This window comes from Rhinopithecus bieti, unplaced genomic scaffold, assembly GCF_001698545.2.
Source record: "Rhinopithecus bieti isolate Rb0 unplaced genomic scaffold, ASM169854v2 scaffold_12088, whole genome shotgun sequence".
NCBI lineage: Eukaryota > Metazoa > Chordata > Mammalia > Primates > Cercopithecidae > Rhinopithecus > Rhinopithecus bieti.
Window position 1 is genome coordinate 1,726,779 of NW_016807975.1, and position 27,287 is coordinate 1,754,065.

Here is a 27,287-nt window from a genome sequence, read left to right on the forward strand (position 1 = left end):
ATATATATATATATATATAAATTGGCTATTACAACACAGATAAAAGTGTTAGCAAAGATGTGGAGAATCATTTCATGTCTCTCTCATTTGTTGTATCTAAAAATTAAACAAACTCATGGAGGTAGAGGGTAGAAGGATGGTTATCAGAGTCTGGAAAAGGTAATGGGAAATTGAAGGAGAGATGAGAATAGTTAATGCACAAAAATTAGAAAAAAATGAATAAGACCTACTATTTGATAGCACATTGGAGTGACTATAGTCAATAATAACTTAATTGTACATTTAAAAATAACTATAAGGGTATATTTGTATTGTTTTTAACACAAAGGATAAATGTTTGAAGAGGTGATTACCCCATTCTCCATGTTGTAGTTATTAACACCTAGTCTTTGATAGTACCACCCCTGTAATCCAAGCACTTGGGGAGGCTGAGGCATGTGGATTGCTTGAGCCCAGGAATTGGAGACCAGCCTGGGCAACATGGAAAAAAACCCATCTCTACAAAATACAAAAGTTATCTGGATATGGTGAAGAGCTCTTGTAGTCCCAGATACTGGGGAGGCTGAGATGAGAGAATCACCTGAACCTGGGGAGGCTGAGGCTGCAATGAACCATGATCACACCAATGTACCTCAGCCTGGGCAACAGAGAGAGACATTGTGTCAAAAAATAAATTAGTCTATTAAAAATATCTGCAAATATAACATGTTAGCTGAGAATTACTATTTTCAAGGAGTCAACAATGCGATGTTCTAGGAGAATTGCATTTTACGGAGAAGGAACAAGTGTAAAGTCTTTATATTGTAAGGTTACATGTGGTAAAATATTTTTAAAAATCCAGTGCAACAAGTGCCTGGTAGACAAAAGGAATGCTGTTGTCACATGAGGGCAGAGAAATAGTCAGCAGGCAGATCATTAATGGATTTATAAGCCAGAGCAAAAGAAAAATTGGTGGTAAGTGCAGCATCAGCACATTAGAAAGCTTTGACCAAGGAAGAAACATGATGGTTTCTATATGGAGAATGGGATATGACATTGTGGAGACATGTGAAGCAGGGGCTTCCCCTTCACGTAGAGGGATTTGGAGTTTTCAAGTAAGAGATAACGGCTGATTGGACTTCTAGTGTGCAGAGGTAGTAGAAATGTAATGAATTACGCCAATTCAAGTATTTTGTAGGTAGACAGAATAGGACTTACTACTAGTAGGCAGGGTGAAGAAAAAAGAGTAATTAGGGATGACTCACTGATTTTGGTTTAAGCTACAGACTGGATACCAGTGTCATTTAATAGATTGGCTAGAACTTGGGGAGAAAGAGGCATTGGCGGAGGGATGTCAACTGTACTCTTTGGGATTTGTTGATTTTGAGATACCTGGAAGCTAGCCAATTAGATGCCTTAATTAAGTATTTCGATATGGGAATATGGAGCTGAGTAAATAAGTAAATACTAGGTTTAAATATAAAATTCAACAGCATAAGAATGGTATATAAAGTCATTTTTTTCATTTTTATTTTGTGTTGGAATAACTGAGAAAACAACGTAGATGTAAATGAAGAGGTACTAGAATAAAAGGACACTGCTATTAAATTTAACTACATGAAAGTTCTCGGTGATGGTGTACCTCAGTAGGATATTAAAAGTAGAAGCTCAATTTTCTGTCATTTTACATTACATTTCAATCTAAAACCTGATTTTGAATCCTATTGGTGAAAATAATCTTAAGGGCCTTTTATAGAGGAAAAGAGGATTTGAAATGATTTCCTAAATCCTCAGAGAGATGGTAACATTTCCAGAAAAGTTCAGCAATCTGAGCACATAATTTTCCTATAAGCAGAGGAAGATGATGAGCTGGTTCCTTGAGGGAGGGGGAGGAGAACAAAGGGCCAGGATTTGAAGCTCTCTGCCATTATAGCTGACACAGGCTTACAAGGCATGATCACCTGGCAGACCATGAGTTACAATAACCACTGACTCTTAGTAGTTGATGCAAGAGAGACAGGACCCAATGCTGAATGTTTAAAAAAAAAGCAATTATTCCTTACTGTAGTTGATACAAGAGGGACAGGACCCAATGCTGAATGTTAAAGAAAAGCAATTATTCCTTACTGTTCCTTGGAAGCTAGCTCTTGAGAACATACAGAATAGGAGAACTTTTCTTTAATGTCCAAGAGAAGCTTTATGTTGCATCCATAGTTTATGTCAGGAAGAATAAAGAGAAGAGAAAATCATTTAGCAAGTTCTGCAACAACATTGAGTGTATTTAAGAAAATGTTAAATCAGAATAAATGAATTGTCATTAACTGAGAAGTTCAAGGATATTGTATTTCGCTTAACATTGCTTTTATTTTCCTCAAATCAGTAGGACTTACGGGTCACAACAGAGTTTGATAATATAGTTTTAAAGAAAGTAAGTTAATTGTTTCTACATCTAAATAAATATTACATATATATTCTTACTCTGTTACACTCTGTTAAATTCTGGTTAATTTAGTTTTGTGAAGTATTTAGCCATTTATCAAGTAGCTCTTTCACATGCCTCATTTAAATTTGTTCTTGTCAGTAATAGACAATTTTGATTTTCATCCTTCTTTCAGTCAAAATAAATTGGTTGCTATTTTCTGTTTTAAAACTTTGGATGCTTAATTGGTAATAATATCATCTATCATAAGCTAGTAACCTCTCTCTAATGAGAGACTTCCTTAACCTTTCCATGGACACTTTTTAAAGCTTTATTTATTTGGTTGTCTCTCCATGTTCTTCGAATATTGCTTAAAATGAGTCCAAACTTCATAAAATTCTAAAAGAAATGTAATCAGAAAACTACAGAGATAATATAAGAATAGTGTCAATTTGAATCTTTACATTGGTTTGATTTTTATTATTTCACATTTATTTATTTTAATTTGATCAGTAAAAGCATATTTATCGTGTACAAAATAATGTCATGAAGCGTATATACATTGTGGAATCCTGAAATCTTGCTAATTGACATAAGCATCTTCTCACATGGTTATCATTTATGCAATGAAAGCACAACGTTCATTTTCTTAGCATTTTTCAAGAATACGATATATTGTCATTAATTATAGTCACCATGCTGTACAATAGATCTTTTGAACTTATTCCTCCTATCTAGTTATAATTTGGTTCAATTATTATTACATCTCCTATGTACCCAGAAAAATGAAAAAGATAAGAATTAATTCAATCTGGCTTAAAATAAAAGAAAATTGACTTACCAAGTGTGTCTCTTTTGGATTGGAAGTGGGACATCCAACAACCGTAAACATGATTGTGGTTGTTTAAACTTCAGGAAGAAAGATGTAGGCTCATCAGGCGGTAATACATTTTTTTCTTTTCTTTTACTTCTTCTTTTTTTTTTTTTTTTTCCAAAGGAATGCTGTATTTACTTGAGAGCAGACTTTCTACAAGCTGTTTAACTTCATTTCATGGCTCCTGTTATTTCTTTAAATCTGTGGATGCAGGTTGAGATTATTTTAAATCTATAGATACAACATCTGTCTCCTTGGATTTTTTAAGCCTTCATTAAACTGTGTGTGTGTCTCCATAGATTTAATGTCATTATCTTCAACATCCTTATCTGAATATTCTTTAAATCTTTCTAGAGATCATTCATTGAATCCTTCATATCCCCAAATTTAAGTATATGTATTCTTCAAGTCTTTCAATGGATCCCTCCTTAATTTTCTTAACGTATTTCTTATACATTTTATAAATCTCTTCTGAGTTCTCCTTTGCAGCCTTCTTTACTACCTTTTAAAAATTATTTAATTCTTTGAACCCTCTTGTTTTCTCACAAATTAAGTTGCAGACTACCACTATTGTTTCATCAGATATGCTTTTGAATTATTCTTGCAGTGCGAATTCTAATCCAAGGCCTACTTGCCCTTCTTCTTTGCATCCTTTTTTGCATTCTTCTTTTCATCCTTCTTTGCATCCTTCTTTGCATCTTTCTTTTCATCCTTCTTTGCATCAGTAGATTCTTTGTCAGTAACTTTCTTGGCATCTTTCTTGGCATCCTTCTTAGACTCTTTCTTGACATCATCCTTTGAGTCACTGTCTGTACTACTGGGCTTCTTATCTTTCTTACCTTTTTTACTCTCCTTTGCATCTTTCTTGGCATCTTTCTTGGCCTCCTTCGATTCATCACCTTTGTTTGCATCTTTTTTTCCATCCTTATCCTTCTTTTCATCTGCTTTTACAGCTTCTAATTCTGTGCCTGAATCCTTGCCCTTCTTTGAATCCTTTTTGCCTTTTTTGCTATCTTTCTTTGTACCTCCTTTTTCACCTTCAGATTCTGTTGCCGAGTCTTTGCCTTTCTTTGAATCCTTTTATCTTTTGTGCTATCTTTCTTTGCAACTCCTTTTTCATCTTCAGATTCTGTTGCTGAGTCTTTGCCTTTCTTTGAATCCATTTTATCTTTTTTGTCATCTTTCTTTGCACCTCCTTTTTCATATTCAGATTCTGTAGCTGAGTCTTTGCCCTTCTCTGCAGCCTTTTTACCCTTTTTGCTATCTTTCTTTGTATCTAGCTTTTCATCTTTTCCTTTCTCTTCATCCTTGCCTTCCTTTGAATCTTTTTTTCCTTGTTTTAATTCTGATTCTGAATCTGTTGTGCCCTTCTGTGTTGTCTTGTCTTCACCTTTTATACCAATCTCTGGGGATAAATATTTAAACATTTCTTAAAATGAGAAAATCCAAACTTGATAAAATTCTAATAGAAACCTAATCAGAAAATTACAGAGATAATACAAAAACAGTAAGTTCTCTCCACCTGCGGCTTTAGAATCCACCTTGGCAGCATGAGTTGGTTTGAGAGGCTGCCTCCTGGCAGCTAAATAAACGGATGGTCTCTCAGAAATTCTCATTAAAGAACGGTGCGTCCATAATGGTTGTCTACGACCTCCTCTAAATTGTTCTTCATCAGTTATCTGAAAGATTGGTTACAATAATGATGAGCAACTTGTGGGTGAATAACACAGTTTTTATTAGCATATCCCAAATATATTTTAACTTCAACCGTAAAAAGATTTTAGCTTTTGTTACAAAATGGGGAAGTTTGAGATTTCATCCTTTATTTTATTTTATTTTTTTAAATTTTCATCCCTTTCTTAAACTAGTGAATAATCATGCCTCATTTGGAACTTACTTTCAGTTTATAGGATCTTCATAGTTCCCTCGGGATTTTAGGTTCAAATTGGTAGACTCATGGTGTATCTTCACAATCATAGGAGGCTTTTTTAACTCTATGTTCTTGAGAATTCTTGGAATATCTTGCCCACCTTCTATTTCTAGGTATATCAGAAACTATTCTCTAATATCTAATAGTCTCAGGTTGAGACATATGTCAGTCTGTTTTCATTTTCAGAGTCTCTGGAATTTAGAATGCTACTCATGGATAAAGATAAAAGCCTGAAACTCCTATTGCTTGGCAGACACAAATTGAGTATCATCAGATTGGTAACTGAAATAATGAAATCTATAACAGGGAATGTTAATTTGAGAGAAATTGTGCATTTTGTTTTCAGCTTCGAATTAAATATGTACAAAACTCAATGGCAAAAATAGCTAATCTTTGTACAAATATTAACAAAAATGGAAAAAAAATAAACTCAGCAAGGAAAAAATGAACAAGAACTTTGTTCACAACTAATGGGTTATGTTTTTTAAAATAAACAAGTTAATGATACATTTATTTTGTGAAAACTTTTCTTTGAACATATGCAAATCCCATGTTGACTCCAGAAATATTGGGAAATACTTATTTTCCAATACTCTGGATCCTGAATTCCATATTACATAACTGAGGAAGCATTAAAGGTATAATGTAATCCCATGACTCAAATTAGGGGTTTCTCCAGCTGTAGAACATTTCCTGAATGTTCATACTAACTCTAATATCAGGAACTCCGTATTTTTGTGCTTCTTGGAAACAATTTTTATAGTATGGGGTTACTGAAAAAATAGTTAATGTGAAATAAAAGGGGCAACTGTATGCAGTAAAATGCAAATAAAACATATCTACTTTCTTTAAGTGGTAGACATTGAATAACCTCTAACTGTGCTGTTCAATAGGGCATTTCATAGCCACATGTGAATTTACTTTAATTCAATGTGATTTAAATGTAAAATTCAATTCCTCAGTTGCACTAGCCTCATTTCAAGTATTTAATAGCCTCATTGGACTCAGAGATAAATATTCCCATCATTGCAGAAACTTGTTGGTCAGCTTTGATCTATAACACATACAACTATACACGATTTCACAAGCTTACTACCCAGTGATTACTTAAGACTAATTATAATTACTTACTGTGGTTATAATTATTACTAAGTTATTACTTATTACTGGTAATTATGTAATCTTTCCAATGCTTACAGGAACCGTATTGTCCCGTATTTGAGAAGGTTTTGATCTCCTTTTGGTTCCTGGCCGTTGTGGTTTGGGAAATAACAGGGCAAAGTGTTGCTGATTCCATGATTTTTTGCTTAATTCACTGACTAAAATAAGGAAGACAAAACACACATTTTGGAGTGAATAGAATTTCATCAGAGCTGAAATGGCATTACGTGCAACATATATCATGTAAATGAATAAACAAGTGATTCAAATTATGACTTCATTTGTTTGGCAATGTTTGCAATTTTCTGTTATCAATGTGAGGAAATAAACATTGATTTTTCTATTTTGAGCAGGTTCACAGATAACTGTGTTAAGTAGTCATTGCAAAACTAACATAGCTATAATATAAATGGAAAGATTCAGTTTTACTGCTTCCTTTTAAATCTGTCTCTTCCAGTCCAGGTATTTGCTTTATGTTTTTCGTTAGCATACAATTTTATTAATAACAGAATATAAGTTAACTGCTTCTGTAGCTCCCATAGTACTTAGCACAATGGCGGCATAAATATTCAGTAAATATATGATTTAATCTAAGTGCTAAGGCTTAAGATCCCCTTAATTAGTAATAACTTTCCAAAGTACAGGAGTAAATGCGGCCGGGCACGGTGGCTCACGCCTGTAATCCCAGCATTTTGGGAGGTTGAGGCGGGCGGATCACGAGGTCAGGAGACCGAGACCATCCTGGCTAACACGGTGAAAACCCGTCTCTACTAAAAATACAAAAAATTAGCTGTGCGGTGGCGGGCTCCTGTAGTCCCAGCTACTCGTGAGGCTGAGGCAGGAGAATGGCATGAACCTGGGAGGCGGAGCTTGCAGTGACCCGAGATCACGCCACTGGGCTCCAGCCTGGGCGACAGAGCGAGACTCTCTGTCCAGAAAAAAAAAAAAAAAAAAAAAAAAAAAAAAAAAAAAAAAAAAAAAAAATAGAGTAAATTCTATACACCCAAGAATGACATTTTATAGGTAACATATTTTGTAATGGAAATTGACAAGAAGTCTACAGAATGGTGACTGGGTAGGTGAAGTAATCTGGAAACTATAATAGAAATGATTAAAGATATTTAATTTACCAGTGAGACCAAGGAGAGATTTCATCATTGTGTTTAGATACATGCAGCATTAATGTGTGGAAATAATAGACATTTCTATGAGTTTTCTAAAGAAAATCGGAACAATGGGAAAAATGTACAGAAGAAAATTATATTTAAACTCAGTATCTGAGGGGAAAGTACTTGATATTTGAAGTTATTCAAAATCAAATGTCTTTGCCTTGTCTAGTAAAGAAATTTGGGGCCAATTATAAGCTGGATATAATCTACCAGGAATGTTGTAGAAGAAATTCCTGACTTACAGGAAATTTCTAAATAACAAGAAGTTATTTATCCAATTTCTACATTGCTTTTCAACTGTAAGATTATCTGTATGAATTCTAACATGTAACTATTTCCGGCTTTCATATACTGAACATATTTACTTAAATTTCTTTGGATTCAAAACAAAGCAAAATATATGTAAAAGGTGTTCACTGTGCCTGTAAGAAAGGTAATTATCAATTTTATTTCATGGCAATGTTTGCTTTATCACTTTGAATGGAGGATAATACTTACCATAAAATTAAGCACACATGTTTTGCAATACATATTGAAAGCTTTCTTACCTGGAATGTAATTATCGTATGGCCCAAAGTTTACTCTTTGGCTATTAAAATTAAAAAGAAAGGTTTTAGTTAATTTATATAAAATAACTGTTTTAAATTGTCATTAATATACTTCAGTACTTGCAACCAACAACTAGAGAACTATTCTACAATCTCAGATATCTTTTGTTATATAAGATTACTTCATCTCCAGGATAATAGAGATGAGCAAATGTGTTTTCAAACTACAGCAGTACTAAATAATGGTCGGTCAAACAAACTATGTATACATATATGGATCACAAATATATGTATGTATATTTTCAGATGTACAATTTGTTTATATACGTGTGTGTGTAAACCAATTGCACATATGAAAATATACATTTAAAAAATTACAAAGACACAGTTGAATTATTTTTCCCAGTTCATGCTCCAAATTCTCTTGCAATTGAATTTGAAAAAAGGTATCACTTTGTAAACCCTATGCTTATGTAAAAGCATATCCTCAAAATATTCTCAAAACTTCACCAAATCCAAATTATTAAATGGCATATGTGTGCACCCATGAATTTGTGTGTGCATGTGTATATGTCAGTGTGCACCACAAAAATTCATAAGGAATTTTATTACTTTTTAAAGAAAATCTGAAAAAAAACTATATTGCAAATTGTTTTCCATTTATAGGTTCCCATTTGTTTTATTACTATCTAAACATGTTTGTTCCCATGAAGGAGTGTTTTACAATCCAATTTTTATTTATTGGTGATGAAGACAAATCCTAAGATCTATTAGAGATATATTATTTTGCATTGTTTCATTTTATTTTGGATACAGAGCCATCCTTGGTCATGAGTGAGTTTGAGGCTTATGTGCTCATATACAAACACACACGTGGTGTTTATTTGACAGTGTGTAAAACCTAAGGTTTAAGCATAGAAAAGCAGTGTTTTGATACCTTGACTAAAGAATGAAGCTAGCAGCATAAAACGTGGCACATTTTTTCATGCTATAAAATTTTGTATTAGCTGAATAATATTTAATGTTTTCACCAATAAGTTATCTAGCCTATCATCTAAAACTGAGTACATGCAACTAAATTACTTGCCCCACCGTATCTGAATTTCTAAATTCAGATCCAGTCAAATTACATTTATATACTACTGAAGAAATGTTGATGTCCAACGATGATTATGAACTGCATTATTCCAAATGCTCTCAAAGAGGAAAGATTTCAAGTTCATGAAACATTTCTAAAATTGAGATTTTCAAAATAGTACATTAGAATGATCTGTTAATTTCTTCTTTAATTTCTAGGACATATTCTTTAATCACCCAGCAATTGAATTTGAAATCAATAATAAAATTATCTAGAAAATATATAAATATTTGAAAAATAAACAGCTCCTTTTAAAGAACCAGTGGTAAAAAAGGGTCACAATGAAAACCTATTTAAAGAGAAGCAACTTAATAAGATAATATATGAAAATTATAGAATACTGCTTAAAAGTTCATAGAGAATAACTTACAGTTTTAATATTTTATATTATAAAAAATGTTTAAAATCAATGTTTTAAATCTCTCCATTGAAACTAGGAAGATAGTATGAGAAAAGAAGTAGAAGAGGAGTAAGTATGTTCCAACGCATTTTTGAGGCTAATATAAATAACCCAAATCCCTTTGAGATCAATACTAAAAATGCATATTACAGATGAATAGCCCTCATTAATATAGGCACATTAATTTTTTAAAATTTAAAAAATCATACTGACAAACATATAAAATTGCTAATGCATCATGATCATCTGGTTTACTTTCCAGAATGTGAGGTCGCTTTAACCTAAAATCAACCAATGCAATCATTCCAATTGACAAAATAAGTAAAAGAAATCATCTGATCATTTCAGTATGTGCAGAATAATTTTTGAAAGAAAGTAGTTATATGCATTCATAATTTAAAATTCTGAGAAAACTAGCAATAGAGAACATAGTCCACAGATGGATAGAATACATCTAGATAATGCCTATTTTAAAAATCAAACTTAATGGAGGAATATTAACTGTCTTTCCTTAAAATCAAAACAAGGCAAAGATAAAGCTACTGTATATATTCATTTAAATCCAGATTGTATTTTGTTTCATAAAACAATAAAAGCACTAAAATTGAAAAGGAAGAAGTGAAATTGTCTTTATTTGTAGAGGACACAATTGGGTAAATACGATATCCAGTGACATCTATAATAATAATTGTTAAAGCTGCCAATCAAATGTAATAAGTTTATATGATACAGAGTTTAATGAATTATACTTGTTTAATGATTATATAATAAATAGTTTAAATGAAGTATATTTCTATATACCAGGAAAATTAGATAAAATTCAGGAAAATTAATTAAAACTTGAAATAACACAAAAGCAAATTATACAGAAACAAGTCATTAAAATACATATAAAAGCTGAATAAGTGAATTAAAACTTTTTCTTTAGGAAATAAAGAAAAGGAGGAAAACGAAAGTAAAAGTCCACAGAAAGACATAGACAAAAATGTTCATAGCAATTTTATTCACAATACCCTCAAACTAAAAGCAACTCAGGTGTCCATCAATGAAGGAATGGATAAACTAAGTGTGCTATATAAATGGAATACTTCTCAGCAGTCGAAAGGAATCACTTACTTATATGTGCAATATGGAAACTTTAATGAATACAAAGAAATATTATATTGAAAGAAAAAGTCCAGAAATACCAGCACATACACAGTACAATTTTATTTTATTCATTTCAAAAATAAGCAAAACTCTGTGTGGTAACTGGACAGCCATTGGTCGGAGAAAAGCAAGTTGGATTGACTGGAATCCGTCATAATGTATCTTTTTTGTGTGATCAACGTTTTCTATATATTTCTTAGTGTTTATGAGTTTAGAGTTAGTGACAGTTCAATAAATTTTAACTTCTTGCATTTTTAGTGAGAATTATTTATAAGAACCAAAACAGCAATAAACCAAATACTCTTGCCCCTACTCACTATGTAAATGTGTGTGATAAGCAATTAAAGCAATGTGATCTTCTGGATTTGATAGCATTTTCCCACTCTTTCTTTAAGTGTGCCTTTACTGGTGAGAGCATCTCTTCCCTTCCATCTCTGCTACAGTCAAGTAATTACCTAGGTCAGGGTGCATTTGCATTCAATTTTTGACATTCTTATTGAAAAACCCCAACAGACTGCCATATTAAAAAATAAACTGTTAGTGTATCCCTTATTTTATTTTTTATTTTGAGATATTTTATATGAATGTAAATGTATTTTCACAATTTTAAATTAAATCCCTAAGATCTAATTTAATGACTTAACCTACGAAGAGGGAAAAATGTGATTATTAAGTCAAAAGGTTGTTGTTGTTGTTTAATAGGACTAATGCTTAAATTAAAGTGTCTGGATGGATATAAGGAAACACAGTAATTAGTGCCTCATATTTACCAAGATTAAATGGAATGTAGAAACTAAAATTCCACCTTCATTTCAAGCTTATATATTCAATCGCTTCAAAATCATTTTCAGTAACTGCGTGTTCTGAGGTAAAGAAGGTTTCCCATTGTCAACCATGTAGAATATAATGTATTTGCAACTTAGAAAACTAGGATTAAGTTTTCTTAAATAAAAGTAGAGACACAAGAGACATGGGGACTTTATTTCTTAAGAGAAAATCTATTTCTATTCTACCAGTATAAAAAAAGTTTTTTTTTTTTTTTTTTTAAGGGGTAAACATTTAACCAAGTTTGTTTTCTGAGTATTTTCCTTTTAGTCTGAATTACATTTTAATCTAAATACAAAATACACCCATCTTTACTCTTGCCTGTAACTGTATCTCTGCTTAGATGTGTTTTAAAAATATATAGTGGATTCAAAGTCAAAGGATTTAAATGATATGTCTCCCCCAGTTACATGTGAGATGTTCATAGACCTCCTGTTTGTATGCATGTTGCCAGATATCTTGCCAGTAGACTAGATTTTTGGAATCTTCATCAGCTGCAGGGAAAAGGAGACCATAAAAGACATGGTAGAAAGTTTTCTAGGAACTGACTGCAGACTGAGCCACTCTTCTTGTATTTGCTAGAGGAGTCTCTGTGTAAAGGCAAGGTCAACTGCCCCAGGATTATTATCTTGCTGAGGAATGACTCTGTGTGTAGTAAGATTCTCTATGGTTCTATAGCATTTTCTGAAGCAGTGTTTCTTAGCATGGGTTTATTTTGAACTCCTCACCTAGAGAATATTTTGCAATGTCTGAAGACATTTTGGTTGTCACAGTTGTCTGTTTGTATGTGTGTGTGATGATACTGGCATCTAGTTGGTAGAGACCAAGGGTACTGTTAAACATATTATAATGCATCTTACTATGGACAGAATGCTGGATCTCCCCTAACCCCAGGATGCTCTAATCCTCTAGTCCAACAAAAAGTGTTCTAGACTACAATGTGAGTAGTGCCAAGATTGATAAACCCTTCTCTACATCAAGGTGAATCCCTAGACCCGGATAGTAAGAGATGAGTTTAGTAATGCTACTCAATAGAGATAAAAATGTAAAATATGCATTAGATATGAGATCAGGAAGTTAATATTGGAATTTTAAATGTTCATATTTTTAGATACCCAATCTCACACCAAATCTTTGTGATATCCTCTCCTACTTGTTTCAGAAATCTTCGTTCTATTCAACATTAGAAATGGGCTGAGTTGACTAACACAACCTAAATTTAAGGCCAAGGCTAGAAGAGATGAAACTATTAAATGGTGTGGCTCAGGTATGGATAGAGCAAAGGTATTAGAGAAGGAGTAAGTGGGAAGGGAAAAACTGAGTTCAAACAGAAAAATTTTCTTTATCAGATACAAGTTGATAGCCATAGGCACAGAAATGTTAAGTCCAAAACTAAGGCTCTGCCATTCTTAGAAGAATTCAGTGAAAAGACAAATGGAGTTGAAAATTAATTTTCTGCATCTTAAATTTTGTGTATTAAATGAATTGGGAGCTGTCACTTGAACTCAAAAAAACATGCTAATTTGTTATTAAGATTTTTTATGTGTGCTTTTGTGGTTAATGGTGATGCCATTTGATTATGAATTCTATCAGTTTCCTACAAAAACAAGAATGTTTTGGGATTACACTAGAATAACACCATAAAAAATAGCCATAAGACCAAAAAGAGGTTTTTAACCATTGGGGTCAAGTTCTCTGAAAGCTATTTGATGCTCATGATAACAATAATACCATCGATATTTTACAGTGCTTATATATTTTAAAGTAATTAAAATACAGTGTAATTCTGACATATTAGGTGCCAGAACACAGATTACTGCATAGTAGGCATCAAATTACTCAGCTTCTAAAGTAATCATGACAAATGCATTTAAACCTTTACCAAAAATTATACTTTAATGATTGTTTTATAACAAAGTAGGCACCAACATCTATGGAAAGCCTATTTTATTTTCAATATTCATGTTTTATCTTTCCTTTAACAATACTGCTAAATGAAGGCCCACCCATACTTTATATTGCAAAACTCCATTCCTTCACCTTTGTTGCATATCCTCTGTAAAAAGGTTTACAAAATTGAAATGTGTTCTTTACCTACCTTATTTTGACACAGAATAAATTAAGCATAAGTAAGCTACTGTCATATAACTTACTTCTCATGTCTGGATTATCTGCTTTACATTACGAAATACTTTCACATACTCAATATTTTGCAAGAGGGATACAATTAGTATTCAGCTGGTCGTATTTGGATAGAGCTGTCCCATTTTTAGTAAAGGTTAATACTGCGATATATGCCTCCTCTAAAATTCAGTCACATTCCTCAGTCACTATTACATACACAAAAATTATTCACAGAAATTTCCAAGTGGTTCCCTGACTGAAAATCATGAATTATTTTATTTTATATCACCAAAATACAATGTGACAAAAAAACAAGTAAGACTAACAGTATAAAACAAACAAAAAAACAAACCTGCACATTATGCACACGTACCCTATGAACTTAAAGTATAATTTTAAAAAATAATAATAATAAATAAATAAATAAATATAGATTATAAATACCTGTTCAAGAGTGGTTCATAACCCTTGACATTAAAAAAAAAAAACAAGGTATCTATTTTAACTGAAATGCATGCACTAACGATATCTTAAATAAAAAAAAAAAATCTATTATGTCGCTTGAGAATCTTTGTCTGCTTAAACACATTATCTTTTGCTTATGAATGGCACAATAATAATATAATTAACATCTCTTCACACTAAATAAATTAAATGTAAAGCTAACGAGTATTTCAGTTATTTTAAAACATAAAATGTGACTTACAATCTTGGGAGAGACATTTTCCCCACCTATGACTTGCCAGGACTTAAGTATTGTAAGTTCAAACTGGTGATGTTGAAAGGTGACGTCATAAAGAAGCCAAGAGCACTTGGAATTAAAGGGGTAAAACAAAAGGAGACACTTGTGTTTTATGTTCTCTAAAATTCTAAGATTAATATTTACTTTCACTTATTATTAGTGACTAAATATAGCTAGGAGTTTTAAAAGTAATCAATTGATTTTACATTTTAATAAAATATTTGCTTTATTTTTTTCATGTAGTTGTAACTTATTGACTGATAGGGAAAAAAGGTAAGTCTAAACATTTATCTCTGAGAATCAGCTGCAATCCTGAATTCCGTTTCATTCCTGTAACATTTGTTAAATCATTTGCAAAACTTTACATGTCTTTCTCTCATTTTAAACTTATTGTTTGCTCATACACAAAATATTTTAAACAAAGCTATATGCTTTTTTAAACTTATAAACATATTGATATATCTGAGATAGTACATTTTTATTAAACTCACGATCTTACCCCATTAGTAAATGAATACTAGTACTATATAGAGAGGCATTTAAACATGTTGCTCTCGTTTAGCTCTTTTTAAAATGTCTTCACTATTTTTTGTCTTAAGAAATAATTTTATTAAATATCAGCTACTATAAAATGTAAACTACAAAAATATTAGTAGTTTGACTGAAAGTTTCTAACCGATCTTACACAATGATAAATTATACAGGCACTGGAGCTGGGATGGGAGCCTTCCATAATTTGGATTTCTATGATTACTTCCCTATCTGACTTAAGGAGAATATCGACAGAAGTTTTCCTGAAAAGTGATGGTTTAATAACTAAAGTATAATTTCTAATTCTATAATATTTTGTTGAGCATTTTATAGTCTATAGTGGCTTATAAAAATATTAATGTCTAATGCATTTACTCTATCATCATACATTAAAATCTAAATCATGACTGGGCAACCAGCAATACTTGCCTTCTGCGTTATCATCTCTTTAATTAATCTCTTATTGTCATTCTTAATTAAATGTGTATGATCTAGTAATATCTTAGAGAGCCAATGATGTTTTTATAATGAGCATGTGTCAGTCTTCTATTACTACATAACAAATTATTACAGATTTAGTGACATAAAGCAATACTCATTTTTAATCTCATAATTTTATAATTCCAAAGCTTACAGGTTTAACTAGGTCCTCTGCTTAGGGTCTCACAAGACTGAAATCAAATTGTTGGCTGAACTATGTCTTACCTGGAGACTCAAAGAAGGAATCAGTGTCTAAGCACATTTCAACCGGTGGAATTTAATTCTCTGTGGCTGTAGTTCTGATATCTCTGTGTTCTTCCTGCTGTTAGCTGTGAGCTGCTTTCTGCTCTTAGAAACTGCCTAATTTCCTTCTCAAATACCACCCCCCTACATCTTCAAACCTGAAATATTTCAGAGTCCTTATAGTTAAATCAGTCTTATCTTTTTTCAGCCTTCCTAACCACTCTCAGTTGAGGAAAAACTTTGTTTCCTAAATGGCTCAAATGGTTGGATTCAACCAACCTAGATACTGTCTTTATCTGACGGATCAATTGTACTTCATAATGTAGCATATTAGCGGAATGCTATCTCCTGTTATTCACAAATTCTACTCACACTCCGAAGGAATGGTTGTTGGGAGCCTTTCTTAAAATTTTGATACAACATATCCAATGTTAAGACGAAAAGTCTATTCTAGAATATGAGGAATAATACAAATATATCAAAATATATCAGTCATATATTTATATATATTAACCATATAAATATATATATATATATATACACACACACACACACACATTATATCTTTAGATATTGTTAATGCCTATCCAGCATCAGCACTATAATCCTATATTAATGTTTTGTGGTGGTTTTAAGCTTAGAAATCATGTCTTCAAACATAAATATTCTACTTTATAAATATATATATACACATATTTTTAGTGCTTTATAGAGTGTATACTTACTTGTATGCATTAACTCATTTTTCCTATAATAGCAATGTAAAGGTTAGGGGAGGTGGTCCTTGAACGAGATATATTTCCTGAGAGTTTGCAGTATGTTATCAACTCAGAAACATGGCTTATAATTTCATCCTTAAAATCAATATATGTAATTGTAGATTCTTCAAGCTTGTAATAATCCTAGTGACTCAATGTTTCACATATTTATGTAGCATGTGCATATGATGTGTCTATATGTATGATTTGTATATCTACTTATTCATCTATCTTTCTATTCATGTATCATCAATTTATCTCCCTCTGTTTCACAAAAGATTTAAGACAATAAAAAGGGTATATAAATGTAGAAATCACCTTATTAAATGCATTCTAAGACATTTTACACAGTATAATACTTCGTATCATTTCCAAAAGTTTTATTTATAATTGACATGTAATAATTGTACATATGTATGGGGTACACTTGGAGATTTTAAATGTATGTATATATTGTATAATAATCAAATCAGGGTAATTAGTATGTTCATTACTTTTAACATTTATGATTTGTGGTGATCACATTTGTATTAGTTCATGCTTGTGTTGCTATAAAGAAATACCTGAGACTGGGTAATTTATAGAGAAAAGAGGTTTAATTGGCTCATAGTTCTGCAGGCAGTACTGGAAGCGTGATACTGGAATCTGTTTGGATTCCGAGTAGCCCTCAGAAAACTTGAACTCACGGTGGAAGGCAAAGGGGGAGCAATCATGTCACATGGCCAGAGCAGGAGCAACAGGTCATGGGGGTTTGGGCACTACACACTTTAAAACAACCAGATCTCATGAAAACTCACTCGTTATCATGAGACCAGCACCAAGGGGATGGTGCTAAACTACCATGAGAAATCCACTCCTGTGATCCAGTTACGTCCAACCAAACCCCACCTATAACACTGGGGATTATAATTCAACATGAGCTTCAATGGAGACACAGATCCAAACCACATCAACATTCAAATATTTTCTTCTAACTATCTTGAAATACATAATACATTATTTGCTATAGTCACCCCGCTGTGTAATAGAACACCATAACTTATTTTCATGTCTAATTTTGTACCTAATGACCAGCTTCTCCAATACCTCCCTTTCACTATTCTCCCCAGCCTCTGGTAACCATTTTACTCCTCACCTCTGTGAGATCATCATGTGTTAGATTCCACAAATGAGTGACATCATTCAGTTTATATTTCTGTGCCTGGCTTATTTCTCTTAACAAAATGTAATCGAGGTTCATCCATGTTACTATAACAAGATGAGATTTCACTGTGTTTTATGGCGAATAGTATTACTATTTGAGGATTAATGGAAATACATCTGCCTCATATATATAATTTTTATTATATCTTAAGATCTTGCCAATATCTATCCAGCTTCAACACTGTAATAACACAGAAGTGTTTTGTGGTTGTTTTGAGCTTAATAACTATGTCTTCAAGCATAAATATTCTAGTTTTTAAATGTATATGTAAATATATTTAAGTGTTTTATAGGTTATAATTTGTGTACACTGAGTCTTTTTCTATGATAACACAGTAAAAAGGTTATAGCACTGCAATAGACATGGAAGGGCAGATATGTCTTTGATATACTTATTTCATTTTCTTTGGCTATTTACTCAGTAGTGGAATTGCTATATTGTATGATGGTTCTATTTTTACTTTTTTGAGGAACCTTCATACTGTTGTATGTAACGGCTGTAGTAATTTAAGTTTCTACCAACAACGTGCCCTCTATCCACATCCTCACCAGCATTTGGTAGTTTTTGTCATTTTAATGATAACCATTATAACTGTGGTGAAGTAATATCTCATTGTCACTTTGATGTGCAAGAGCATTTTTTTCATATACCTGTTTGTCATTTGTATGTATTAAGAAATGTCTATTTAGGTACTTTGCCCATGTTTATATCAAACTATTTCATTTTATGTTATTAAGTTGTTTGACTTTCTTACATATCTCGGATATTATCCCCTTGTAAGATATATAGTTTTCAACTTCTCTAGGTTGTTTGTACTCTGTTGATTGTTTCATTTATCTTGCAGAAACTTTTTAATTTGATGTAATCCCATTTGTCTATTTTTGCTTTTTTTGCCTGTCATTTTGAGGTCTTACACAGAAAATCATTGCCCAGTCCAGGTTTGTGAAGTTTTTTCTCTGTTTTCATGTAGTAGTTCCATAGTTTTGGGTTTCAGAGTTTTTGGATCTTTTTTTAAGTATTCAATGGATTTAGAGTTGATTTTTCTTTATGGTGAGAAATAGGGAGTCTAGTTGCATTCTTCTGCCTGTAGAATATCCAGTTTTCCCAGCACCATTTATTGAAGAGACTGACCATTCCCCAATGTGTTTTCTTAGTGTGTTTCTCAAAAATAGGTTGACTGTAAATACATGCATTTATTTCTAGGTTTGTTTTTCTTTGTTTCAATCACTATGTGTCTATTTTATGCTAGTATTTCATTTTTTTTCTTTTCAATCGCTGTGTGTCTATTTTATGCTAGTAGCATACTACTTTTGATACTATAGCTTTGTAGTGTATTTTGAAGTCAGATAGTATAATGCCTCCAGATTTGTTCTTTTTGTTCAAGATTTTTTTAGCTATCCAGGATCTTTTGTATTTCTATTCAAATCTTACGATTGTTTTTCTATTTCTGTGAAAGATGCCAATGGTATTTTGATGAATATTACATTGAATGTACGCTATTTTGGGTAATATGAACATTTTAAGAATACTAATTCTTTAAATCTATGAACACTGGGTATCTTTCTATTTATTTGTGTTTTCTTCATTTTCCTTCATTAATGTTTTATTATTTTCACTGTAGAGATCATTCAATTCCTTAAGTTTTTCCCTTTATATTTTGTTTCATTTTATGTGTTGCTATTGCTTTCATGATTTAGGTTTTTAGATGGATCGCTATTGGCATACACAAATACTTCTTTTCATCTGTTGATTTTGTATCCTGCCACTTTACTAACTTCATTTGTTACTTCTAACAGTTTTTGATAGAGTCTTTAGGGTTTTCTGTATATATGATCATGTTGTTTGCAAAGAGGGAAAATTTCACTTCTCCTTTCTAATTTGAATGACCTTTATTTCTTTCTCTTGTCTAATTTCTCTGGCTAGAACTTCAAGTATTATGTTAAATAAAAGTGGTAAAAATCGGTATCTTGTTTCAGATCTTAGAGAAAAATCTTTTAAGTTTTCCCCATTCAGAATGATGTGAACTGTGGGTTTGTCATATATGGGTTTACTGTATTAAGGTATGCTCTTCCTATACCTAATTTGTTGAGAGTTTTCAATCATGAAAGGATGTTAAATTTTATCAAACCCTTTTTCAACACCTATTAAAATAATCACATGGTTTTGTCCTCGATTCTGTTAATGTCATGTGTCACATTAATTTGAATATGTTGAACCATACTTATAGCCCTGGAATAAAACCCTCTTGATTATGGTAAATTATCTTTTAATGTATGATTAAATTTAGTTTGCTGGTATTTTGTTGAAGATTTTTGCACCTATGTTTATGATGAATATTGGCCTGTAGTCATTTTGTTGTTGTTGTGTACCTGCCGGCCTTGTAGAATTAGTTTGGAAATATTCTCATCTCATCAATTTTTTGAAATAATTTGAGTAGAATTGGTTTTAGTTCTTTAAATATTTAGTAGAATTCATCAGTGAAGTTGTCAGGTCCTGGGCTTTTCTTTGCAGGGAGACCTTACTAATGTTTTGATCTTGCTACTCATTATTGGTCTGTTTAGGTTTGGGATTTTTTTTAATGATTCAGTGTTGGTAAATTGCATGTGCTCAGGAATGTACTCATTTCTTCTATGTTTTCCAATTTTTTGGCATATAGTTTATTACAATAGTCTGCTATGGTCCTTTGTATTTCTGCGCTTTCAGTTATCATGTCTCTTTTTAAATCTGTTTTAACTTGAGTCATCTCTCTCTCTCTTTTAGTTAATCTATGTAAAGCTTTGCCAATTTTGTTTATGTTCTCAAAATATCAGCTTTTTCTTTTATTGATCTTTTGTAGCAGATGTTTGTGGTTTTCTTTGCTTGTTTGTTTTGATTTTTTTTGTCTCTTTTAGTTGTGTCTGCTCTGGTCTTTATTATTTATTCTACTTATTTTGGTTTAGGTTATTCTGGGTTTCTTAGTTCCCTGAGGTGTAATATTAGATCCTTAATTTGAGATATTTCCACTTTTTTTGAGGCAGTCGTTTATTACTATAAACTTCTTCCTTAGAACTATAAAACTGCTTTTGCAGTATCCTATCGATTTTGGTATGATGTTTTTCCATTTTCATTGGATTCACTTTTTTTTTTTTTTTTTTTTTTTTTTTTTGAGATGGAGTTTTGCTCTTGTTGCCCAAGCTGGAGTGCAATGGTGCTATTTCAGCTCACTGCAACTTCTGTCTCCTGGGTTCAAGCGATTCTCCTGCCTCAGCCTACCACGTAGCTGGGATTACAGGCAGATAACACCATGCCCAGCTATTTTTTTGTATTTTTAGTGGAAATGGGGTTTCACCACGTTGTCCAGGCTGATCTTGAACTCCTGACCTTAGGTGATTCCCCTGCCTCAGCCTCCCAAAGTGCTGGGATTACAGGCATGAGCCACCGCACCCGGTCCTTTGTTTTCTTTTTAACTCTTCTTGACCCATTAAGCATATTAGTTGATTTCCATGTACTTCTGTAGTTTCCAAAATTCTTTTCTTTATTGATTTCTAATAGTACTCCATGGTGATCAGAAAAGATACTTGATAAGACTTCAGTGTTTTTAAATTTGTTAAGACTTGTTTTGTGAACTAACACATGATCTCTCCTGGGTAACGTGTGTTTTTGAGAAAAATGTGTACTCTGCAGCTATTGGATGGAATGTTTTGTAAATGTCTGTTAGGTTCATTTAGTCTAATGTGAAGTTTAACCCAGATGCATCTTTGGCAGTTAATTTCTCCCATTAAGTCTGTTAATATTTCTTATATACTTAGGTGCTTCAGTGTTGGGGGCATATATATTTACAAGTGTTATATTCTCTTGCTGTATTGGCCCATTTGTCATTATATAATGGTTTAACTTATACTTTTTTAAAGCATTTTATGACTTAAAGTTTATTTTATCTGATTATGATATGCAGTAGTATTACAACTACTGCCCTCTTTTGATTTTCATTTACATAGAATACCTTCTTCCATTCTTTCACTTTCCATATATGAATGTCTTTATAGGTTAAATGAGTTTCTCATCATTTGAGAAACACATTAAATGATAAAGAACAATGTCAAAAGCTTTTCCTCTACTTTTCTTCTAGTCAATATACAATTTCAGGTATTATATTTCAATCTTTCATTCATTTTAAGTTGATATTTTCATATAGGGTGAAACAAATGTCCAATTTCAATATTATGCATATTCAGTTCAACAAATAACATTTATTTAAGAGACTATGTTTTACCCATTGCATATTTGTGGCACCCAGGTCATAGATTGGTTGAGTTTATATTAATATGTGTGGCTTTATTTCTGTGTTCCTTATTCTGTCCCATCAGTCTATATGTCTATTTTTTATGCTAGTACCATGCTTTTATTTACTAAAAGTTGGTTGGGTGTGTATACATAAATGTATTTCGTATTTTTTATTCAATAACCTTTGGGGTACAAATGGTTTTTGGTTACATGAATGGATCCTATATTAGCGAATTCTGAGATTTTAGTGCACCCACTAGTCAAGCAGTGTATGCTGTACCCAATGTGTAGGCTTTTATTTCTCACCCCTATCCCAACCTCTCTCTCCCAAGTCTCCAAAGTTCATTACATCGCTCTTTATGTCTCTGTGTTTTCATAGTTTAGCTCCCACTTATAAGTGAGAACTTGCAATATTTAGTTTTCCATTCCTGAATTATTTCACTTAGAATAATGGCCTCGAGCTCCATCCAAGTTGTTGAAAAAGATATTATTTCATTCATTAATTTTTATGACTGGGTATTATTTCATGGGGTGTATACACACACACCACTGTGTGAGATATATATATATATATATTATATATAAATAGTATAAAGGTCAGCATATTTACTTACTACCCTGCCTACGCCCTTAAGTAGGCGGGATCTTAGAGGAATCGTGATATATATCACATTTTCTTTACCCATTCATTGGTTGATGGGCACTTAGTTTGGTCCTATATCTTTGCAATTGTGAATTGTGCTGCTATAAACAAGTGTGTGCATGTGTCCTTTTCATATAACGCCTTCTTTTCCTTTAGGTAGATACCTACTAGTGGGTTTGCTAGATTAAATGGTAGATCTACTTTTAGGTCTTTAAGGACTCTCAATACTGTTTCTCATAGAGGTTATACTAATTTAAACTTCTACCAGCAGTGTAACAGTATTCCCTTTTCACCATATCCATACCAACATCTATTGTTTTTTGAGTTTCTACTTATGACCACTTTTATAGGGGTAAGGTGGGATCTCGTTGTGGTTTTCATTTACATTTCCCTGATGATTAGTAATGTTGAGCATTTTTTCATGTTTATTGTAGCTACAGTGTGTAGGTAGATGCAATACCCAGTGGTGGGCAGAGATCCCTTGATGAAGGTGGCTGCAGGAACCCTCAGTTAGATACACCAAGGTCTTATCAGGGTGAAAGGTGAGAGCTACTTCAGCTCCTCTGCCAGGCCAGCAGAAAAGCTATTCACTTCCTGGCCTCACTTCTGCTGCAGTGTTCTGGCTATTCAGATCAGATAGGCACCTCTTTACATCTATAGAAGTGTTAATGCTCCAGATAGAAAGGAACTGTGACTGCCTGTCATGCAAGCCTGAACCTGGAGAGTGCTCCTCCTCAGAAACACTCAACCTGAAGTGTTCCAGGAAGGCTGTCTATAAGTGCATCCATACTGAGCTTCTGTGGGTTCTCCTGTGTCTGCAGTGGTGGTCAAAGGATGAAAGAAGAACCCTTCTCTAAGACCCTTCGTGGTACCAAGGCTGCCTGACTGATGGGGTAGAGGTGCAGACTTCCCTTGCTGAGCCCAGCACTACCACTGAGTCTCTGCTAAAAGAAAATTCCCACCAATAAAAATGTCTGGGACCCAAGGTCTGCCATCCAGATTCTTTGGTCTCATGGGAGTTCCCTTGATGTGGTGCACCCTCCCTTCTCCTGGGAGTAGGAGTTCCTGACATCCAGACTACAGTGATCGCTATTACTATTCTGAGTCAAGCCACCCAGTGGGGCTGCCACACCCCAGGCTGGTGCTTGGAAATATCTGCAAGGAATCTGGTGGTATAACCTATCCTCAAGATGCTCAGCAGTGGGAAGCAACACCAACTCTAATAGGGGTGACAGGGGAGTGATGTAGACACCGTGAGATTCCTTGGTTGTAGAAAGGCTTAGTGTGCTGGCTTTCTTGAATGCTGGTTATAATAGTAGTTAACTTATTATGTGGACAGACTCAGAACCTTTGGTTTTCCAGGGTGTTGTAGGCAATAGTGATAGCTGAAGTTGCACACTCATTTTTGTCCTTTCAGGCACAGTATCATTCTACCCAGAGATGCTGTAATTGACTGTGTAGGTTGGCTTCCAGAGAGGAGGTGATGCCTGCAGAAAGCACCAGCTGCAGTAGTAGCAGTGGGATTTGAGCATACCCTTTCTTGCCCAGTGTGGGTATTGTGGTTCCTCAGGCAAAGGGCAGAGCTATAAATCTCCCCCAATTTTATATCCTTTGTTTCAAGCTACCAGTGCAAGGGTAGGGCCAGGTGGTTGCTAGGTCAGACAGGTCTGCAATCTGGCCCTCCACATGCCAGGTAAGCTGTGGCTCCTGTGTGTGTCTCATTCTTAGGCCACTCAGGTAATGTTCCAGAGGGGAATATAGCTCTCTCTGCTGCACAGAAGAGTTTGCAAGGGGAGTGGAGAGGTAGCAGGCAGCAGTAAGTCTCACCCAGCTTCCAGGCATTGGCAAAGCAAATCTCACTCCTGCAATGCTTCACTAATAGCCCCAGGTTAAGATTCAGGCAGCCTGCACACAGAACGCAGACCTGCCCCAGGCCATAAACTTATAGCAATTGTGGCTTTTAGGCCATGCCCCTCCTTGTCTGACTGCAGTGCTTGGTGCTCAACTTCTGTGCTTTTGTCTGCAGCACAATTCCTGCTCCCTCCCACTTTTCCCCTCTCAGATTCTGGTCAGAGGAGTTTATCCCCACTTAAGATTATAACATGAAATTCAACTGGGTGCTTCTTTCAACCTTCGACCCCTGTCTAAGCTAGTTGGCTGACTTCTCTGAGCTCCCTTCTGAGCTAAATAAGAAATGACTTCCCTTGTTTCAAGCTGGAGATTGGGAATGCCTGCAAGGAATTCCTGCTGCTGCTTATACTTTTCTATTTTTCACTGTTCCTTAAATCAGTTCCAATTCTGTGTAGGGTCATGGCCTTCTGTCATGACCTGTCTTTTCAGATTCCTGGTATGGATGTGTATCCTGAAGGCAGTCTCTTCCCCTTCTTGCAATCTGTGGCCTTACAGTTTCATGCCTGACTCACATAGTAGGCTGTAGTCTGCCATGTCTTTCAAAGGATCTGTGGATTCTTTCAGTTTTCCTTTTAAGTTCCTCTGTTGCTTCTTGGAAAAAAAGTTCACAGTGTGATTCTCTGAACAGTATTTTGTTCTTCCAAGTGGGAGAGGTATGCTAACACTGTTACCAATCTACCATCTTGGAACAGAAAATAACTTGGTAGTGTATTTTGAAATCAGGTAGTATGATGTGTCTCACTTTGTTTTTTTTTTTTTTTTTTTCAAGATTGCTTCAGGTTCTTTTGTGATTCCATGTAAATTTTGAATTTATTTTCTATTTATGTGAAAATGTCATTAGAATTTTATAGGGATTGCATAGAATTATGGATCACTTTGAGTGGCATGGACATTTTAACAACATAAATTATTAAAATTTGTGAAAACATTATGTATTTTATTTATTCATCTTTAATTTACCACAGTTTCATAACTTTTAGAGTGTGTATCTTTTACTTTCTCTTAGTTCTATTGTAATTCTAAAACAAAATTCCACAGATTGCTTAATTTATAAATAAAAGAAACGTATTTATAATATTTCTGAAGGCTGAGAAGTCCAAGATCAAAGTGCCTACAAGTTTGGGGTCCGGTGAAAGATGCTCTCTCTGCCTTCAAGATGAGGCCTTGTTGCTACACCCTCCAGTGGAAACAAGCACTGGGTCTTCAATGTGGCATACAGAGGAGCAAAAAACAGGCAAACTTTCTCTAAAGCCTCTTATAAGAGAATTAATCCATTTATGAGGATGAATATTTCATGACTTAATCATTTTCCATAGGCCTCAATTATTAACATCATTTCATTGAGGATTAATTTTCAGCCTAAATTTTGGAGGAATCATACATTCAAACTATAGCATTCAACCTTTTCCCCTTAACATTTGTGTTCTTTTCATATACAAAATACATTCACTCTATATGAATAGCCCCAAAATGTCTTATTTCAGAATCAACTTTAAAGTCTAAGTCAAAGTCTCACCTAATGTTATATAAATCAAATATGGATGAGACTCAAGGTCTGATTCCTCTGTAGCAAATTCCCCTTTAGCTAGAAAACTGTATTAAATAAGCAACGTGTTTCCAAAATACAGTGGTAGGACAGGCAACAGGAAGGAATTAAGGAGTGACAGGTTACAAAACTCAACAGGCAAACATTAAATCCCTCATACTATGGTTCCCCTGGACATTTTCATTCATTATGGCATTTATCTACCAGGACCCAAAGGCTCCCTGAGGCATTCTTTGAAGTATAGGTGGAAGTAGTCATGCTTTCAAAGCTCATGCACTTCGCATGCCAGCAGAGTTAGCACAAGATGGATGCTGCTAATATTTAAAAGTCAGGAAACAACAGGTGCTGGAGAGGATGTGGAGAAATAGGAACACTTTTATGCTGTCGGTGGGATTGTAAACCAGTTCAACCATTGTGGAAGACAGTGTGGTGATTCCTCAAGGATCTAGAACTAGATGTACCATTTGACCCAGCCATCTCATTACTGGGTATATACCCAAAGGATTATAAATCATGCTGCTATAAAGACAAATGCACACACATGTTTATTGCGGCACTATTCACAATGGCAAAGACTTGGAACCAACCCAAATGTCCATCAATGACAGACTGGACTAAGAAAATGTGGCGCATATACACCATGGAATACTATGCAGCCATAAGAAAAGATGAGTTCATGTCCTTTGTAGGGACATGGGTGCAGCTGGAAACCATCATTCTCAGCCAACTATCACAAGAACAGAAAATCAGACATTGCATGTTCTTACTTATAGATGGGAATTGAACAGTGAGAACACTGGGACACAGGAAGGGGAACATCACACACCAGGGCCTGTTGTGGGGTGGGGTGGGGGGGAGGGATAGCATTAGGGGATATATGTAATGTAAATGATGAGTTAATGGGTGCAGCTCACCAACAAGTCACGTGTATACATATGCAACAAACCTGCATGTTGTGCACATGTACCCTAGAACTTAAAGTATAATGAAAAATTTTTAAAACAGATTTATGAAGCACCAGCCTGAGCCACACCTGGCCCACTTGAGCCCACATCCCTGTGGCAACCCTGGGCAACAGGGTCTTAGGTCCTATTAACACCTGGGCTCCTCCCATGAAATTGTTCTGCCCTTAGGGCGATGACACTCTGGGCCTGTAGCAGGAGGGCAGCCTCCAAAATCTCTGAAATGCCTTCAGAGTTATTTTATTTTCTTGAATAGTAGTACTTAGACTCTTTCTATCCATATTAACC

The 27,287-nt window shown here is 33.9% G+C and overlaps 1 protein-coding gene across 1 annotated transcript in view; it reads right to left on the reverse strand.

Moving 5' to 3' along the window:
* CYLC2 (cylicin 2) overlaps positions 1 to 15,790 on the reverse strand; it is a 22,435-nt gene extending 6,645 nt beyond the window's left edge. The window contains 7 exon segments of the mRNA XM_017884293.1: positions 3,240 to 4,354; positions 4,357 to 4,677; positions 4,795 to 4,951; positions 6,400 to 6,521; positions 8,081 to 8,121; positions 14,423 to 14,527; positions 15,695 to 15,790. Of these exon segments, the coding sequence (XP_017739782.1) occupies positions 3,900 to 4,354; positions 4,357 to 4,677; positions 4,795 to 4,951; positions 6,400 to 6,521; positions 8,081 to 8,121; positions 14,423 to 14,439 (1,113 nt within the window). The 5' untranslated portion in view covers positions 14,440 to 14,527; positions 15,695 to 15,790 and the 3' untranslated portion in view covers positions 3,240 to 3,899.
* Positions 15,791 to 27,287: the final 11,497 nt, after the last annotated feature.